The sequence below is a fragment of the Uloborus diversus genome, chromosome 4 (assembly GCF_026930045.1).
Source record: "Uloborus diversus isolate 005 chromosome 4, Udiv.v.3.1, whole genome shotgun sequence".
In the NCBI taxonomy this organism is placed as follows: domain Eukaryota; kingdom Metazoa; phylum Arthropoda; class Arachnida; order Araneae; family Uloboridae; genus Uloborus; species Uloborus diversus.
Window position 1 is genome coordinate 134,270,095 of NC_072734.1, and position 20,481 is coordinate 134,290,575.

Sequence of the window (20,481 nt, forward strand, 5' to 3'; positions counted from 1 at the left end):
TGCAAAAACATATGATTAAGAATTGGTAAAGTGTAAAAAGGTAAACTGAGACGAAAAAATCCATCCATTAATTTTCGATTTAGGTTCTAAATCGAATATCAACTGTCACAAGTCAACTCCTATTTTTTACAGAATTCAATGGATATTCTTCTTTGCTCTGATTCTAGAATGTGTTTTTCTCACCGAAAAAAATAGTAATATCAGACTTAAAAAATGAAAGATTAATGACTGAAAAGTTTAGGCACGAGCACAATTTCGCAGATTTAGTTTCATTGATTAGTCACACTCATCTGACTAGCAACTGTCCTAATTGTCATCATCTGTCTTGATGAATCCAACGCATGGTTAAAATGTAGCCTTCATTTCATGTCATTAGTTCATAGCTGAGGCTTTTGCTACCATTTTACCAGCGGCTTAAACTTCTAGCCATAATAAACTATTCAAAATGCAATTATGCTTTTCACTTCAATTCACACCGAGGCATTTCTCCAGAGCTTCGGAAATTATCGCTTGGTGAAATCGGCCATGCGTTCGAAGAACTAGAGTTCTTCCGACGGAGTGAGAACGTTCGATGACCCATTGTTCAGTCTTTTTGCTATTAAAATCGTATTTGAGAATCAGCCAGGTATTGCAAGAGTTTCAGAGTGAAAAAGGAACATTCGTGGTCAACTTGGACGTCCTACATGTCCTTTTCCACTGGAACGTAAAGGGAGGAAGAGTTTTATGAACACTAATTAGAAATAGTTTAATAATTCTTCCTTCTAACTTCACAGGTAGCTGATTATTGATAAAACAGTGCAATTGTCATTAACTGGTGAGGTGATTCTTTTACAATGTAAGTGTCCAAATAAGCATTTAACTGTATGAGAGGGCTGTCGTTTGGGGCAAAATACCCTAAAAGAAAACATGAAAAAGACAAGAAGAAAGAATTATTTTAAAAAAAAAAGGCAGGCAGGGGGGTTACAACATATTCGGTGACAGGGGGTAGCGCTTGTATTTTTTACACATACTGTCACACTCTTCCCTTATTGATGTCTGTGTTTAATTTCTGAAATGTCATTTTGTAGTCACTTCACTAGTCACAGTGTTTTTCAGTTAATTAATGCTGGTATAGTATTTCGAAAATGGCAACCTTGGCTCGTGCCCAGGGCCACCCTTAAAGGCGGTAGCATACTGCTTAATACCCAGATTTGCCTTCAATTAACGAGTTGAACCGCTCCATGTCTGTGGATTCTCGCTTGTACCAGCCATGTACTTCATGTAGTATTACACAGCTACATGCTGTATAACCCGTCACAAGTCGAACCGTACAATGCTGCGGACACTCACTGGTGAGATATTTTTACTTTATCTACCAGTTTTTTGGCACTCTCAGTTTAAATGCAATGATATCTGCTTCCAGCTAGGTTATTCCTATTCCAGATTGATGAGTCCAAACAAGGACGAAACTACAGTCTCTGGATTGGAATAACCGCGCTGTTGGCACATTGCATGTGGAAGCAAGTCATTCCAGCGTTTGAAGTTAAGTAACGAAAGTAGTCTGAATGTATTAGAAGAAATTTTGGAAAAATCTTATTACTTTAACTAAAATGAGTTCGAAAAAAATTCATTTGCTGATTTTTCGTGTTGCGTACTGGAGAAACCGTTTTTTGCTTAGATTTAAAATTGCTAGGTTTGTAATCAACTGTTTTTGAAATTCATCTCCTGAAAAAGTCATAATATTCAACAAAGTGTACTATAGGCTATTCGTGTGACTGACATAAACTGGTTCAAAGGTAAGGAGGATATTTTCAATGTCACAGATGTAAAAAAAAAACTAATAAATGTCTTCTTTTTGTTTGAAGAAGAAGAAGTTTAAAATTTAAGGTTGTCTTCTTTCTTTTCAAGGATACGGAAATATTGCCCCAAAAACGTCATGGGGTAAAGTGGTGACTGTTTTGTACGCTATAATAGGAATTCCTCTCTTGCTGCTGTGTCTCTCGAACATAGGAGATGCCATGGCACATTCTTTCAAGTTCATCTACTGGAAAGTTTGCTGTTATCTGTGCGTGCGACCCAAGAAGCGGCGGAAAAGGGTACCACTCCACAAACCTATGACATTGCCATACCACAAACCTCCAGTTCAGAACACCATCCACCAACGGCCTGTCCAGTCTCGACCAGTAACAGAATCGCCGAATCTAGCATCCAGCAGTACTTACCACACAGCTCAAAGTCATTCTTCCCCAACGATCAGTTCATCCACTTCCTCACCTATAAATGAATTGCAACCATACATTCCTGTATCGGCTTCGCTCATAACCTCTAATATGAATAATGGTCATTTCCAAGGTCATACACGAGATATTCCTCTGGCTCCTGTGATAACTAATAAGTATGCCTTACAAGAAGACGTGCATGTAGATGGCCAATTAAAATTACTGCACGGCAACGACTGTTCTGCAGTTCGTATGGATCCCAGCATTTTCACCATACTGGACTCTAAAAGGTAACGTTTCGTTTAGTTATTTATTTCTGAAACAAATATCTTTAATTCGTTTTGTTAAAATGCTTTGCATTTGTTTCAGTAAACTATAAAAATTCTGTACCCACTGCTTTATTTATTTATTTATTTTATTTTATTTATTTATTTATTTATTTTGGAACTTATATTCAATTTGGCACGATGAGATAAATATGTCAGTACAAAACAAAAGTAGTGAAGGGAAAGTGACGTCATAAATTGGCTGCCATTTCCATGGAGCTCACATATCAATCCATGGGCCCCAGTACTAGATAACGGATCCTCTGCAGCGCTTACCTTTCCCTTTCCCACCACTTATTAATGTTTAGACAGACATTTTAAAACTTTTTATTTTTAAATAATTGTAAATTATGCACAATTTAATCCACACGAAAATTTTCTATAGAATTATATAAAAAAAATTTATGGAATCCTATAGAATTATGGCCCGTTTTTCTATTATAGGCTTCATAGGATGTTTTTATATAGAAAACCTTTTAGGATTCAATAGGAGAAAAAATCCAGAATCTATAGAAAAACAAGCCATAAGGATTCTATAGAAAACTTTGTAGAATAGTTTACGCAGAAAAATAAAACAGTTTCTATAGAAACTCTACAGAAACTTCATCAGGTTTATAGAAAATGCGTTTGAATATTATATGGAAATAATATGCTTTGAAAAGCTGCATATAAAAACAATCTAAAATAACATTATTACCATTTGTGTAATATCCAAAAACTATAGATTGAAATATTCGTCATAAAAATCAGCATGTTGAAATGGAAAACGGACTCATGTTCATTTTTTCTAGCAAATAAAATGTTAGATCGATTTCAACATCAGTGAAAACTTCATCATGTACGTGGAAAAGTGTTTGCATTTTTATCTAATCTAGAAAGTAACTAAATGACTAAAAAGAATCTTTTGAGTTTCAGAGAAAGAAAAACGCACACAAACTGTACAAAAAGAATAAGTAAAAAGCTTTTAATTCAGCTTTGTGCTTGTTTCAAGCTTTGTGGCTTGATTTTTTTTTTTTTTTGCAATCCTATAAACTGCGCAATGCAAGAAAGTCCAAAATGGTGGCAACGTTTCCTATCACGTGTGACGTGATTATGGAAGCAAAAAAAAAAGTTTCAAAAAGAGATTTTTGAATTTTCTGTGTGTGTGTGTGTGTGTGTTTTTTTTTTTTTTTTTTTTTTTTTTTTAACTAAGTAATATCTCATATAATTAGAAACTGAGCGTATGTACCTATGCACACTGGCCTCAAAAAGTTAAGGTACAGCATGTTTTTCGAAGCTCACCATTAAAGGAATGGCAGTAACAACAAATTGCATAGTTTGCGTGAATGATAGTGACGAACTTTAAAAAAACAAATAATGAAAAAACGCTAGCTGCCACTTTTATTTTATAGAAAAGAACATATCTTTATGAGTGAGAAAAAAATATGCAAATATCAAGCTTTCTTAATTTTGTGTGTAAGTTGTGTTGATTTTCAACTGTTGTAGGCAGTTTCGGTGACAACAGTCAATAGAGTTTAGAAAGTGTCTCAGAGACGTAGTTTGCCCCATTCGTTAAGATGGCGGGCAGTTTGATGGACGGAAATAGGACAGTCTCAGGCTGGTGCTGCTAGATGTCTCAATGTGTATCGTAGTGTTGTTCAGCGACTTTGGGATCAATACCATTCAGAAGATTCTGTGTCCAGAAGACCTATTCCAGGTCGATCAAAAGCTACAACACCTGTAGAAGACCGTTTTCTAGTTCTCTCGATCCGAAGGAAAAGAACCACTACTGTGCTGCAGCTCGTTGCAGACCACTTTGTAGCATCAGGAAGAAGAATCTCTGCTACTACGGTGCGAAATCGACATTCACATGTCGATATGCATGTCCCTATGCAAGACGACCAGTTGTGTGTGCTCCGATCCACGGACCACAGCGAAGGATCCGCTTATGCTGAGCAAGAGCATGGGCGTCGCTGGCTCTTCGTTATTGGGGGGACGATTGATGCAATGCAGAACAATTACCAAGGGGTTATACCCCCCCCCCCCCATTTATTTATTTTTTGAAAACTGGAACTTTAATTTAGTGATGTAAAAAGAAACGGGAAGCCTTCCAGCTCAAAAATAAAAAGAATGAAATAATGAAAGTAAGAATTGAATAAATATCCGTGGGCTGAAAAGTAAAAGAAGATAAAACAAAGTTCATAGGTACAAATTTTCAGGAAGCAGCAAGCACGTGTTTCGGAGTTACAAGAAACCCTTTTTCTATCTTAAAGAAGGAGTTTATGGATAGCTCTTTTTATCGGTCGTGTTCGTTCATCAACATGATTTCTATACATATTATCTGTGAAATTTTATCAGCATTAAGCTAAAAAAGTTTTAACTCTGAAAATTCATAAAAACGGGTTTTTTGTATGTTTTGTAGGAACAGTATTAATGAAAGAGTTTTTCTTTAAAAAACTAAATCTACTTTTGTTGACAAAAGTAATTTTTTGAAAACACTCACAAGCGAAACTTATTATAAAGGTGGTTTTTTTTTTTTTTTTTTAATTGATGTTTCCGTTCGGGAACGTTGACGTTCAAAAGGCTAAAAATACGGTCAAAAACCGTCTCAAATAAGCGTATTCTTAACGTTTCAATAAGATAACTGAAAATAAAAAGTTAGTCTCTAAATGTGAATCTAATCCCGTTAAAAGCGAAGCAAACAAACATAGGTGAACTCTTTTCCCCAATGAATAAAATAGTTGAGCGCATCAAGAAAAAATACTAGTAAAAAAAAGCAATAAAATAACAATAGTTTCACCTTTTTTTTTTCAAGGGAGAATAGCTCGACTTATTATTTCACAAGCAGCAGTTTTAAATTTCGAAAAAAAAAAACTTACTTACTAGATAACGGACCTCCCCTCCCCTGGTATTTTGTAGTGCAAAATACCCTAGGCATTGCCCTAAAATGCAAAAAAATTCCGAGTCGACTAAACATCGAACATAAAATTAAATATCCATTTGATCACTGATCATAAATATATCAAGATAATAGTGATATAAAAATATCAGTTACTTCAATGTTAATTTATAGCAGCGGAGCTATTATTTTTGATATATTTTGCACTATTATATTGTAATATTTTTTATTTCTTTCTTTAACTTACTTTTTCCGTTTCGCATTTACATATAAACAGTAAAAATAACATGAATAGAAAAATGTATTCTTTTAAATCGGTTTTTATCTTTGAAAGACAAGGAAGAACAAATTGATTCATTTCTAGAAGGATAATGGCAAAATAGGCCGTACTATACAACTTTCAAAGAAATAAGAGTATAATTAACAATGCACGTGAATTCACACATTGACCTATAATACACCCCAAAACCTTTTCCTTTAAAGTAACAAATTAAATCAAGCCTTTATATCTTTCACTGTTATTTTATAGCCTTATATCAATGTTCATTTTGTAAATGAATTTAATTATCTAGAGAGAAAATATTTAGATTTTAGATCAAAATTATGCGCAAGGAAGGGGCATTCTCCCCATATTTAGGTTTATAAAAACTAAAAGTTAACGAGCTGATGTGTGCATCACATGACTTCCTTTTACTCCAATTTAATGTCATTTCCCGATTACTGGCAATTTTAATGTGATTCAATAGTTTACTCTCTAAATATCACCATTAGTGGCCAAATTAAAATCAGATTTAAAAATTAAAAAAAAAAAAAAAAAAACCGCCAACGGCGACAAAACTTGGCGAAACAAAATTGGCGATATATCGCCTAGTGTCCGCCAAATTATAACAGCACTCGAGTTTACATCGAAATTAACAATGATTTCCCCGCAAAAAGGGGCAAAAGACCCCTTTAAAAACACCCGAATGCAACCAGAAGGGAAAGTGCACTACTAGATCTCACTAGGAGTCTACGTACCAAATTTTAACTTTCTAGGACATACCGTTCTTGAGTTATGCGAGAGACATACACACATACGCACATACATACAGATGTCACGAGAAAACTCGTTGTAATTGACTCGGGGATCGTCAAAATGGATATTTTGGGTGTCTGTACCTTCCTAGACATCTATCCACGTGTGGTCGGGTTGAAAAATAAACTCAACATTCATTCGGGGGTGAGTAAAATGGAAATTAAGGTCGATTTTTGAGTGAAATATTTTTCGCAAATACAATGCTTCCTTTTTTTGTAAAAGGAAGTAAAAATTCAGCTTTTATTTACGTTTTTATAATTCTCTGGATATTTTATAATCCTAGATTATTATTAATAATCTTGATCAATGACTGGGAATTGAGTAAATTTTACCGCTACATCAATATATTTAAGGGTCATTTCACGGTAATTTAGACAATTATGTAGAGTCCGTAACATGTCCCTTTTTTGCCATAGCTTTTTAACTTACTGTTTGATTAGCATATTATTTTATTTTGAGCTTTTCCTACCAACACACCAACTCAAATTAAAATAATTTGCAATTCAAACAGTAAATTAAAAAGTTATGGCAAAAAAGGTTACGTTACGGACTCTACATAAATGTCAAAAATACCGTGAAATGACCCTTAAATAAATAAAACTGAAATTTTATACTAATAACAAAACAATAAAATATAATTTTAAAAGAAATTCCTTAAGGGTTCTCATTGCTGCGACATCTGTCCCGGTAGATTTTAAAAACTGGTACGATTTTTTTTTTTTTTTTTTGGAAGTTTCAAAGCTAGAAATATTTCAAGAATGCAATATTTTGAATGCTTCATTTTGAAGCAACTAAAATTGTTCTTATAATTATTAACTAAATATAATTTAATTAACTTATTTATTTCTTGGGAACTTTCAAGTTAAATGGAATATATTATCAATTCTATTGCAGTTTCTGGTTCCAAGTGTTCAGCACAAATATTTTAATTAAATATAATTTTCCACTACATTTTGTTGTATGGTTTAGTTGTGTATAACTAAAAGGACAATAATTTATAAAATTATAATTGTAAAAATGAATATTCTCAACATAAATTATTACAGGGCGAAGCGGCCGAGTCACTCCTCATGATTCAACCAGGCCGGATGCTTCATTCAATCCCTTCTTTGTAGTGCGGTTTTTACTACAGAGAGAAAAAAAAATTGTGAACGATTTTAAATTTACCATTAATTAGTAATTCCAACCAAACTTCGAGTTTTCAATATTTATACCAGTAACGTCTCCCTTCAGTAATGTACGCATTCATTTAAATGCAAATTTTACTAATGTTTATAACAATGAAATTTTGAAAATTTTTGCTACAAGAAACAAGAAAAGTTTTCAATTTTAAGAACTTAAATTATTAATTTTTAGTGCATTTTTTGGTCACTATTCTTGCAAGCCAAAAGATAATACAAGAACGAAATTAAGATATTTCTTCTATGGTAGAGAGAGACAGAATCCAGAATCCTCTTCATTACTCATATATCTTAGAAGTAATGTAATGTATTAGAAAAATATGGATAAAATATTTTATAATGTGAACTGTCAATAAATAGTAAAATACTTTTATTTTCATGTTTATACTATCAATAGCGCAATATCATTATTTTCGTCTGAAATGTTCTTCTATTAACTTAGCTCGTAGCAAGTTGATGAAAACTATGAAAAATAAAAATGAAATACCGAAAACTTTCTTATAATATTCGCTTTTTCAACAAAGGCATATGGTTCATGTTTAGGCTAAAAGAAAACATGAGAAAAAAATATCCGATACCAATTTGAACTCTTGTGTCGATGGCGCTAAAAGAATAGAGGCCCCCCCTAAAGGGAAAAGAAATTTGAGAGGTATTTTTCTAATGAGGGTATCTTCAAATATTTTTTGAGAGAACCTCCACTAGCTGTACATCGTTATGCCTTTTTCAACGAAAAAAAAGAGAACAGTACTTACCATAACAGAATTGAAATGGGCCTTGAAGTTTTGGAGAAATTGAAAATGATGGTTAATTCGAATTACAGAATTTTTTGGTCCGAAATTTGCTGTTCACACAGCTGCATTTGGATAGAAAATAACATGCACTTTTTGCAGGGGACACATTCGACCTTGATCTCAATTCTGAGAAAACATTTTCTTCTAAGACCATATGATCAAGGGAAGGAAACACAAGGCAAAAACCAACAAAGATTTATCACCCCCGTACGAGTGGTCAGAAAGATGGTGGGGGGATTTGAATGGGGTGGATCATCGTTTTAATGACTTGTTAGCACGAGGTGGCACAGGAAATAAGAAAAAGAAGTAGAGGGCAAAAAAGGCAAGTAAACGGACAGCGAACAGTGTGGGAATCAACTGACTTTCAGATGGTTCCTCAAATGATATAGATAAGGCAGTTTTTGCTGGACAAGGGGTGTCATTTTCTGTTCGTTTTCGTGGTAGATCAGCAGCTCTATTTTGGTCCAAAATCTTTTCGTCTTCTTTTTTTTTTTTTGTCACAAATGAGTAAGACCGGAATTTTTTGTATACGCATTTATTATTCTCAAATATTGAGGGGGACTTTTGAAGAGTTCAAAATATTGAGGGGGACGTATCCCCCCTGTCCCCCGTGCCGACGACGCCCGTGAGCAAGAGAACATGTTTCCTGGACCCAGCAGCAATGGACTTCTGTTCTGTTCACAGACAAGTTCAGATTTACATTGGAGCGTGATTCAGGGCGTATACTGATCTGGAGAGAACAGCGCAGTAGATACCATCAATCCAACACTGTTGAAAGGCGCAATTATAGAGATGGCGGAATCATGATTTGGGCAGGAATCTCGCTCGGTGGTCGCACTGACCTGCATGTCTTCCTTGGAGGAACTCTGACTGTTCTGCGATATCGGGATGAGATCCTTGATCCATATGTCCGCTCATATGCTGGTGCTATTGGTAATGACTTCATTCTGATGGTTGGTATTGCACGACCTCAACGAGCTTGGATTGTTGAGGAGTACCGTGAGGACCACGGTTTGGAACGAATGGAATAGCCAGCTCGATTTCCAGACCAGTATCCGATAGAACATCTTTGGGACTATCTTGGCAGACAGGTTGTTGCTTTAAATCCTCCCCCAAGGTGGTTACATGAGCTGGAACAAGGCTTACTTTGTGTCTGGTCTTCGCTTCCTATTCCGGTGTCCGACAACTTAATAAACAGCATGGAAAATCAATGCCGCCAATGCATTCAAGTTAGGGGGGGACATATTTCTTATTAGAACCCATTTTTGTATTGTTTCTATGACATTTTACTACGGAACACAGTGATGTTCTATTTTCCTCAAAAATGGACTTTTCCGCAAAGATTGCTTTTTTTTTTTTTTGTTATAAATCGTTTTTGCAATATACTTATACAAATTTCTTTGACACATTCAATAAAAAATTATTTAATGCACATATCCTCCAAATTTTTTGTTTCTGCATTCATTCATTAGCAAATTACATGCAAAAAACCGGTTGTACCTTAATTTTTTGAGGCCAGAGTGTATATATGTACAAAACTTGATACAAATACAAATACAAAAGTAATGACCAGCAACAGGCTCTGGGCCTAGCTAGACTGGTCCTAGTCAATTTACAATCCCCAGTGAAGATCAATGGCCCTCTTAAAACTATCTACTCCCTTGCTCATTACCACCTCTTCCGGTAAGCTGTTCCAAGGTTCCACTACCCTGCTAAAATAATAATTTTTTCTAATATCCATGTTAGACTGAGATTTAAATAGCTTAAAACAATGACCCCTTGTCCTGTTTTCAGTGCTAAACTTCAGCCCCGTAACATCTTTCATTTTAATAAATTTAAACAACTGAATCATCTTTTTTTAAATATAAAACTCCAGCAATATTTAGAATACAAACTGTTTATAACTAAAGAGATTTTTATGTAAAACTAATGCGTTGCCTCTCTTGATTGATTTCTGCAGAAAAGAAGTTTTCCTATTGAACTGTGTCTATAGAATTCAATTCACAAAAATATTCATTAAAAATTCTGAATTTTAAACTCATTATGCGAATATGAATGCACGCGTCCACATTCTTTATCTCTAAATTCCTAATTAATATATATTATCTTTTAAATCATAAGGCATTACTGGAAAGATCTGTTTTCTCATCCGTGTTTTAGAGTACAAGGGATTTCTGCTAAATTCGACTGCAATACAGCCGTGTTTGCTGTTTCTTCTTTTTCTTACATAATTGAACATTGTATTGTTACCTTAGTTATTATTGCTTATATTAATTTATTTTGATCAACTAAATTTGTTAACTAAATTCTAATTAGAACACCTCGGCCTCTGTTATGGATTTAAAAATAATCAACTGTTAATAGTTGGTGCTGCCATCTAACGTGTTGTTAAGAAGTCAAACCTCCATGCGAGGCGCTGACACTCCTCATTCCACAGTTATGGGACACAACCATCAACCATCATTCATTCTGGTTAATTTGAATTTCGGATTTATTAGGTTTTGCAACATTTGTTAGTTCTCCCTTTGGTAGGAATAGGTGATTTTTGAAATGTTTATTATTCATTGCAGGGTATATTACTTAAGCTTTTAATGGCATTTAAATCTACCCTCTGGCTGATGATTTTTACATTAATGAAACAGGGTCAATCGAGATTTTTTTTTTAAATCAACGAACTGTTGAAGTCAAAAGTAGCTTTTATATTCATTGAACCTTAATTATAATCTGAAAACATTATAGTTAATGTCTGACTGTTCAATATTTAAGCTTGTGTAATAAATTAACGAAAGTAACTGCATATTCCATATTCCATATTCCATATCAGTGTTGCCAATCCTCCCCCCTCCCCCTTCAGCCTTCAGAAAAAATCCCTTGCTGCTCGTCTCTCCTAATTCTACTCTGGAACCAAAATATTCCTCCCCTTCAAGCACTGTTATAAGTACGTAATACTACGAATGCGTACTAAAAACAACACTATTTTTTTTCTAACAAATAAGCAAAATGCCAACATTTAAAATCAAACTGATTGAGCTTTTTCCAATCGTCTGCAGAAAAAGAAAATAAGAGTGAAAAATTAGAATTTTTGCTAGCGACATAGTTCGAGATTCGAGAATCTTTGCCAAAAATTATTATCAAGTTTTATTTTTAAAAATTTTCAAACTTTTCAAAAGAGTCCTCGCGTTCCAATATTAATACTTGAAGTGCCACATTGTGGCACGCCTGCTAAGGATTGGCCATCTCTGTTTTAATCACAGCTAAAACTATACAATGTGACACATACTTTGTATATTTTGAGCTATGGAATTGAAAAAAAAAGTTAAGTTTTTTTTTTGTAATTGTTCAAAATTGAATAAAAAATTGTTCAAAAAAAAAAAGAAGAAGAAGTGTGGGAATGAGGTGTACTCGCCGAGATCTTTCGAATAAAAAAAAGTTGTCCAAATCCGACTATTCATTCAAAAGTTATTAGAGGGAGGGGGGGGGCAGACAGACAGACTAACACACATTTCTCCCCATCTTAACACCCTACTTTCTAATTTTTAATTTTTCGTTTTTTAATTTAATTATTTTATTTATTTTATTTTATTTTTTTTATTTTGTTTTATTTATTTATTTATTTATTTATTTTTTTTTTATTTATTTATTTTTTTTTTTGCGATATTTTTTAAGATGCATTAAGCTTTTTTTAATGCGTTTTTCTTCTTTCTGTGACTTTAACTGGGAAAGTAGGCTAAAAAATGAATTAATGTGAAACATCTACTGAGTAATGCATAGTTTCTAAAAATCCTACTGTATTGCAGTTTCATGTTTTAGAGTGAAAGTTTTCAGTAAGTTTCAATGCTTTCATTATGGCTTTCAAATTTCTTATAATAGTACCGTATTACCCCACATTATCCGGCATGCCGGAAAAAAGCGATGTGGACCAGCATCCTGGGAAATTCAAATTTTCCGGCATGCCGGATAATTTGAGGTTTATTTTGTAATAAAACAAATGTAAATTTCCCCATTCAGTTCCAATCAGAAATCAAACTATTGTAAGGAAAAAAAAATAAATCCCGAAAGTAATTCTTTCAAAAAAAAAAAAATGTGTACTGCATATAATATGTGCTTGCTATTTATGGTAAGTCATTATAATGGATTTAATTATCTTAATATATAAAAATCTTCTGTGCCTACGTTTGTCACTATAAGGCTTTTAAACGGCTGGACCGATTTTGATCAAATTTTTTGTGTGTAATTAAGCTGTGGCAAGCATGGTTTCGAAGCGCGATGGATCGAATAGGAAAAGTTTTTGTTAATTAATTAATTAATTAAAACATTGGATGGTTATTTCTCCCAAATGATTAATATTTATTTTAACCTATTGTTGAGCGAGAACTGAAATAAATATTTAACCCATTGACAAATGACAGTAAGAAAGCCAGTTCTGCTTTTTGTAATGCAATTTCCTACTGTGATATGTCAATTGAAAATAGATAAAACGTAGACAGAGAGAGTGAAGCCTTCATTTCTTAAAAGTAACGATTTTAGGTCCCGAGATATATTTTAAAGTAAAGTACTGGAAGGTTCACGCAAAACGTGTGTTCTGTCGTCGTAGTTGAACTACGCGGCCGGATCGGTGTGCTTTAGGTTTTCATAAGGCACCTATATATACGAGCCGGCGCATTAGCTCAAGATTAGCCTTTTTGGATCGGAGCGCGTGTTTGAGTGGTTGTCTTTTCTGGCGAGTCATCGCGTTTGGTGATTCGGAACTCCAGCGCTCGAATACGCTACCTTGCGGTGATTTATAAAACTGCGTCTGCACCTAAAACATTGCCACGTTGCGCATCACGTGTGTCTGTTGACGTAAACGCGGTCAGTTTGTTCTGAGTAACGCATTCAACATGTCTAAGAACGCCTTCAACAACAGAAATTAATTCGTCCCTTAGTAGTATACTCGAGCTTCTCAAAATAATGTTAGTTTTCCTTATTTCTTTCAAAAAAGTATTAAATGGTGGAAGCGTAAACAAGAAAACTCTGGATTAACAAAATTGGATAACGTTATACCAGGTAAAATTTTTTATTGTTTTGTATGAATTTGTAAGAATATGGGGGTTTTTTTAATCTTAAATTAATTAAACTTACCATATTTTACAGCAGCATTTAGTTGGAATGGACAGTATGCAAAATATTTTCTTGAATATATTATCGTAGAACAAAATGAATAACCGAGAAAGAATTTACTTTATTCCTTTTATTCTCAGCTGAAAGGTTTCGCCAAATTTGTTTAGGGTTATTAATTTTTAGTATTGTGCGAGCAAAGTAGCCTTGGCGAGATTTCGCGTTTTTAGTTAAACCATTTTTAATTTTTATCATGAGTGGAATAAAATGGTAGTAAGATTACAGAATTCGATAAGTGAAAGGAAATAATGGTCAATCAACTGAAAAGAAAACTACCACCATATATCCGTGAGAATTTTGTTGATGATTTGCATAACATGACACAATTAAATCGTAACTCAGAAATTAGAAAAATCGAAACAGAAAATTTTTAAATGAACCGATTCGGGAATTCGAGAGAAATAACTCAACTACAAATGGAAAAAAAAAATAAGCGCTAGCCAAGCAAGGCAAAAAAGTATCATCTTCTTTCGATAACAATTTGTAATGTCACATTGAATTTTCTATCATTAATTGTTATTCTTGTCAGGCCACAATTATTATTTAGTTTTATCAAGAATTGATAAATATCGAATTCAACATCGTGGAAATAGCTGCTTAGAACTACGAACTACGTAGTTTGCATGAATCTTTGACGTTTAGTAATGCTTCTTGAATTCTCATTTCTTTCTACGTGGGCCAGAATATCCACAAGACTTTGAAAATTAATTTTAAAAGAATAAAGCGAAAAAATCATACGTACGAACAAAAATCACAACACTTTCAGCATTTTCTTCGTTACCATGTGCGTTTGTTGTAGTTTTCAATTCCGCCATTAGACAGTGACTTCAGTGCCCCCTATAGTTCGTTGGAGTTGCGAATTGTTCACTGCGAGCGATTATTAGCGGCACGTGAATTGCTTATAAAATCTTATACATATAAAATCTGAGTATCTATCTATCTATGTCCAAGCTTCTTCTCCCGAACGACAGTGAACTGACCATCGAACCAGGTATCGATGGATTCGTCATCTTCCCGTCTTCATGTTTGGCTATTTAACATAATCCTCCGATAATAATTAGCGGAGATATCAATTAAAAATTATTAATTATGACTCTTAGATTTCAAAATAAAATCCATATTTTTCGAAGGCTTTCCTCCATTCAAGTTATTATTCAGTGCTTCATCTCAACTTTCCGCAACAACGATTTTATTAAAATGTATAGCGTGAAGAAAATCATTGAGATGAAAGATGTGTTGCCATTTTTTTCCTCGAATATAAACAAAAAAAAAAAAAAGGTTTATGTTATGAGGCTTTTCCTGCAATCGGGGGTTTTAAAATGTTTACTTTTTGGTTATTTTCCCGCAATCTGCCGCAAAGTTTTACCGATTTTTTTTTTTTTTTTTTGTTCAAGCCTGATTGTTGAACACGCGCCACTAGACATAACTATTATTTTCGAGGTGCACCGTGCAAAGCCGGGCGACGCAGCTAGTAAAATATTATTTTCTGCAATTTTGGCGCAATCTGAAACTTTGCTGTGGTAACCCAAGCAATGCAACAATGAAAAATCCGATCCGAAATGGCTTAACTTAAGCTGATGCGTCGGCCTGTCTATATAGCGGCTCTAGGTTTTCATAACCAAATGATCAGAAAGTGCCGTACCTAGTAACATTTGTTTCTCGGCTCAAATCCATCTGAGTTTTGGCACCAATGTCAAGAATACTTTAAGGATTATGAAACTAATTAGCATATTATTAAAGGAAAAGATGATGGAATTTAAAGACGAAGCGTATTTTATTTTCGTCCAGATAAATTACAACAGGGTAGTTCTGTACACAAAAGATCAGTGCAGTAGAAGATCTTTATCGTTGGTGGAAAGAACAAATTAGGCAATACATGAAGTTTTAAATGTTTTCGTTCAAAAGATCGGACCGCTAATCGGTCGGAGTTAGCTTTGCTCACTGATCGGCTGGATTACAGTAACGTGGTGGCTTGGCGACTTTGGCTATAAACAATAGAGTTGCGTGATCATTTGTTTACATTTTAAAGCTAATGTTAATGTAATTTATTGTATTTTTTGTTTATTTGGCGAAATATTTCAAATTGCAAAGAACTGTTTTTCGTTTTTAAAGAGTGTTTAGTCATTTTAGCTGAAGAATGTTTATTTTACATCGGGAGGGGGGAGAGTGATTTTCGCTTATTCAGAGAACTGTTTTTACCTTTATCATTTTTTAAACGATATCCTTTCGATTGTTTTATTATTTTTCCTACGGGGGACGTTGCAGCGGGATTTCCCGTTCGTTCTAGATGGGTAGTCAGATTTTTGCACTTTATATCCTAGAACGCTCTTTATCCTTTGAGTATGGCTGAAGGAACAAACCATCAAGTACGGGAGAAAAAAGTTGACAAAACAACTGCTCAGTGGGCATTAGATATATCAAGTTATATTAAAATATACGCATTCTGAAACCAAGCAGCTTAAAACATTTTTTTTTACTTATTTTTTTCAACAAAATGGTTCAAACACTTGATAGTTTATTCAAATTTTTTAATTTTTCAATTTACAAAGTTTGAACAGAACAACGTCTGTCGGGTCCTCTAGTATGCCAACAAAATATTCAATTCAGAAACAATCATCGTTACTGCGATTTGTTCATATTTTTTTTAAATAAATTATTTTAGGTTCCTTTTAGAGAGGTAAATTTAATTTTTATTTATTGAATAGTTATGACAATTTTTTAGCACTAGTTTAGGGGCGATCATTTACTGCCAGTGTTGCCAGATGGTCAAATCCAGATTTCCCCAATTCCCTTCCAACTTTTCCCCCAAAAGCGATGTTTTCTATCAAAATTCCCCAAATTCAAAAATTATTTTTCCACTAATATTTTCATAAAATGAATCGACTTCCTCTAATATTTTTGTCTGTTGAATTTTTTTTCAACAAATAGCCAAATTTTCTTATAGAATTCCCCAACTTTTTTTTTCTTCCCATTTTTTCTCTTTTTTTTTTGTCTTCTTTATCTTTATCTTTACTAATAATAAAGCTGAAAATCTCTCTGTCTGATGGATATCTCTCTGTCTGTCAGGATCTCTGTGACGCGCATAGCGCCTAGACCGTTCGGCCGATTTTCATGAAATTTGACAAAGAATTAGTTTGTAGCATGGGGGTGTGCATCTTTAAGCGATTTTTCAAAAATTCGATTTTGTTCTTTTTCTATTCCAATTTTAAGAACATTTTCCCGAGCAAAACTATCATCAGATGGACGAGTAAATTACCAAGTTATCATAACGCGTAACCGTAACGTGGACAAGCCAATTGGCGAGAAATTCATCATGCATTATTTCTAAATATACAGGGGAACCAAAAGACTTTTTAATTTTCTACTACGAGCAAAGCCGTGCGGGAGCCATTAGTCATAAGCGCCTGACCGAAAGATAAGAAATAGCCAAATGTTTTTTTTTTCTACTTGCATTTACTTCTCTGCTTCTGTAAGTATATTTAAACTATGATTTTTGCATATATTTATCCAAGAACATTCTTCATCATACTTATTTTTACCTGTTTCACGTATCAACTAGTTACTCACGCAGAACATTAATGCGAATTTCGTAGCATAATATTCCACATAATGCGAAATGCGAATTCCATAAAGTTGAGCAAAGCTAAACCAACGCTGTTTGATACAAACAATGTAACTACTACTTCTTGACGCGAATCTAAATACGAAAAAAGTTCTTCCCCTCCCCCCAGGGTTTTTTTCCCCAGGTTTTCCCCAAGAAAAAAAATTTTCCCCAAAGAATTCCCCCCAAAACCCATTTCCCCAAAATTTCCCCAGAGAGCACCAGATTTCCCCAAAATGGGAAAATTTCCTCCAATCTGGCAACACTGCTTACTGCTTAAATGTTTGCATACTCAGTTTTAATTTAATATTTTTAAAATTATTCGTTATTAAACAATATTTTTCTTGTTAAAATACCAAATGACATTGTTAGTAAATATTTTTACAAAATTAAACTGTTTTCTAATATTAATAAGATATGTGTAGAACTTATACATTCATTTTTAAGCTGAACTTTTTTTTTTTATATTATTTTCCCCCCTAACCTCGATTTCTTCGGCACGCCGGAAAGGACCAGGGAAGTGTTATTGAAAATCTGGTGACCACTGAATTTTGCGGCATGCTGGATAATGAGGGGTAATACAGTAGACCCTCTGCTTGCGGAAATCTTAAATTTACCAGAGATGAAATTTTTGTGCCTTCTAATATGTTCATTCTTCGGCAATTCAACTTTATCTGCATTATTGAAGGATTTTGTTTTGACAATATAATAGAGAGAAAAGTAAAAATTTAAAAAGAATGTATACAGCAAAATTTAATTTGAATAATTTTTTCTGAAGCTAAAAAGTCTAAGAATGATAATCAGCAGACAAAAGAAACAGTTTGAAACTGATTTTACTATATTGCTGGTTTCAACCATGATTGAAAATGAACTTGAGGGAATTTTAGAACTTCAGAACGGAAGAACAACCTATCTGTAAATCCCTCCTAACCCCAACTTCCTTTTAGTTTTCCTACCAACCATTATTGAACTTCATTTTCTCAAGAGAGATATCCTTCATTTTTTGTGGGGCAAACAGTCTAAAGGGGGACGAAATCGCCGAATGTCTCGAAAAAAAATTTTCGACGTATAGAATTTTTTTTTCGACATATAGAATTAGTTTTTCAATATAATGGACGTGGAAATTTGCTGGGAGTTCGATGTATAGACAATTTTAGTATGTGCAAGTTCGATATATGGAAGTTAAACTGTATTTTGTTTCTATTCATTTTGATGCTCTTTCTCCCATAGGTTACTTTGGAAGCAAGACCAGGCTTACCAAGACACGAACTTAAACATGCTGGAGGGTGACGACTCCTACTCGCAGGGGGACATGAACGAGAGCCTAGAGGACGACGAAGAAGTCAGCGTGCCTATGTGGCTCTGCGTGGCCCTGGTGGTCGGCTACATCTGTGGGGGCGCCGTGCTTTTCACATTCTGGGAAAAATGGAACTTCTTGGACAGCTCGTACTTCTGCTTCGTCACCTTGACTACCATAGGATTTGGTGACCTGGTGCCCGGTACCGCCGTTATCTCTGACGACAACCAACTCACGCTGGGACTATGCTCTTTGTACCTCCTGTTCGGGATGGCCCTGCTCGCGATGTCTTTTAACCTGGTACAGGAGGAAGTGACGAGATCCGTCAGGTGCGTGGGAAAGAGGATCGGAATTATATCTGATGACGAAGATGACTGAAATCAGACACGGTGGTCACTCCTGGTGCTAAATAACAAACACTGGGACTGTGCTCTTTGTACCTCCTATTCGGGATGTCCCTGCTCGTGATGTCTTCTAACCTGCTGCAGGAGGAAGTGATGAGATTCGTCAGGTGGCGTGAGAAAGAGGATATAGGAATAATATCTGATGACGAAGGCGCGAAGATGACTGAAATCAAACACGGCCATCATCCCTGGTGATAAATAACTCACACTGGGACTTCACTCTTTGTGCCTGTTGTTCGGGATGGTCCTGCTGGCCACCTCTTTTGATATGGTGCTGGAAGAAGTGATGAAATCTGTAGGATACGTAAGAAGTAGGATAGGAATCAAATTCGATGACATACGGAAACCATCTCTGACGGTAACCAACTCCCACTGAGACTGTGCTCGGGTACACCTGTGGAAGCCCCGTGCGTTTTACATACTGGGAAATTAAAACTTCTTGAACAGCTCGTACTTCTGCTTCGTCGCTTTAACTACTATAGGATTAGGTGATCTGGTGCACGATAATGAAGCTGTCTCTGACGAAAATAAATTCACACTGGGACCATGCCATTTGTACCTGCTGTTCGGGATGGCTCTGGTAACCATCTTTCTGACCTGCTGCAGTAAGAAGTGATGATATCCGTCATTTGCATAGGAAACAGGATAGGGATCATATCTGATAATGAAGATGACTGCTAGCGGAAACGTCCTTTTGCAGTGCTTGGAGCCATTCCTAGTGTGATCTTTATTTTTCCTTGGAAGGCAAACTGGAGCTTGAGAGACATGTCTGAAGGAACTACCTTATATCGATATGAATGACTTGATAAAATGCTTTTTGTGGTATTGCACGGCATTGATGGAGAAAAGTAACTGTGCTCGGCCTATTGTGACAAATACTATCACTTTTTATCATAATAACCTATCCAGTGAAACGGAAGATATACTTTCTGTAATTATTCGACATCGATTTTGCAGTAAAAATACGAATTATAATCCCGTTAGAAGAAAAACTACATGTACTTTTTTTATATACTTCTCTTTTTCTTGCTTGCATCTCTTAATTGTAGATGCAAAATACACACAAACACGCACGGTATGAACTCAAACACACACACACATATAGAGTTTTTCGGCAGCAGTGCAATGAATTTACAGATGAGGTGTAGTGGGCACAAAGCCTAATAGTCCGTGGAGTTTGTGACAAAAATACCCAAAACATTTCACTTCCGGATACCAGTCTGAAATTTTGCACAATGCTTATGTACATATCTAAGAACAAAAATCCGGCCGGGAGGCATTTGATCAGAGGTCATGAACCCCCTGTGATGACGTCATCAAAATGGCCGCCTTTTTAAGACATGTACTTTCGTTTAACTGCTTAGAACTCTATTATGGATCTTAATATTGTGATATTAAAGTATATCATTTAAAAGCGCTTTAAAATAGCTATTTAATAGTGATTGAATTTCTTTCCTATCACAAATAGTTTAAGAGTTATTACAATTAATGTCATGAAAATAGCTGCCTGGAAAGATAAGTACGCACGTTTAACTACTTAGAACTACATTACAGATCTTTATATTGTAGTATT

General features: G+C 34.7%; 1 protein-coding gene across 1 annotated transcript in view; it reads left to right on the forward strand.

Annotated features, from left to right (window-relative positions):
- LOC129220840 (TWiK family of potassium channels protein 18-like) overlaps positions 1–19,829 on the forward strand; it is a 50,057-nt gene extending 30,228 nt beyond the window's left edge. Inside the window, exons 3-4 of the mRNA XM_054855271.1 lie at positions 1,888–2,488; positions 18,438–19,829. Coding sequence (XP_054711246.1) covers positions 1,888–2,488; positions 18,438–18,882 — 1,046 coding nt within the window. The 3' untranslated portion in view covers positions 18,883–19,829. The remainder of the gene's footprint in view (positions 1–1,887; positions 2,489–18,437) is intronic.
- The last annotated feature ends 652 nt before the right edge of the window (positions 19,830–20,481 follow it).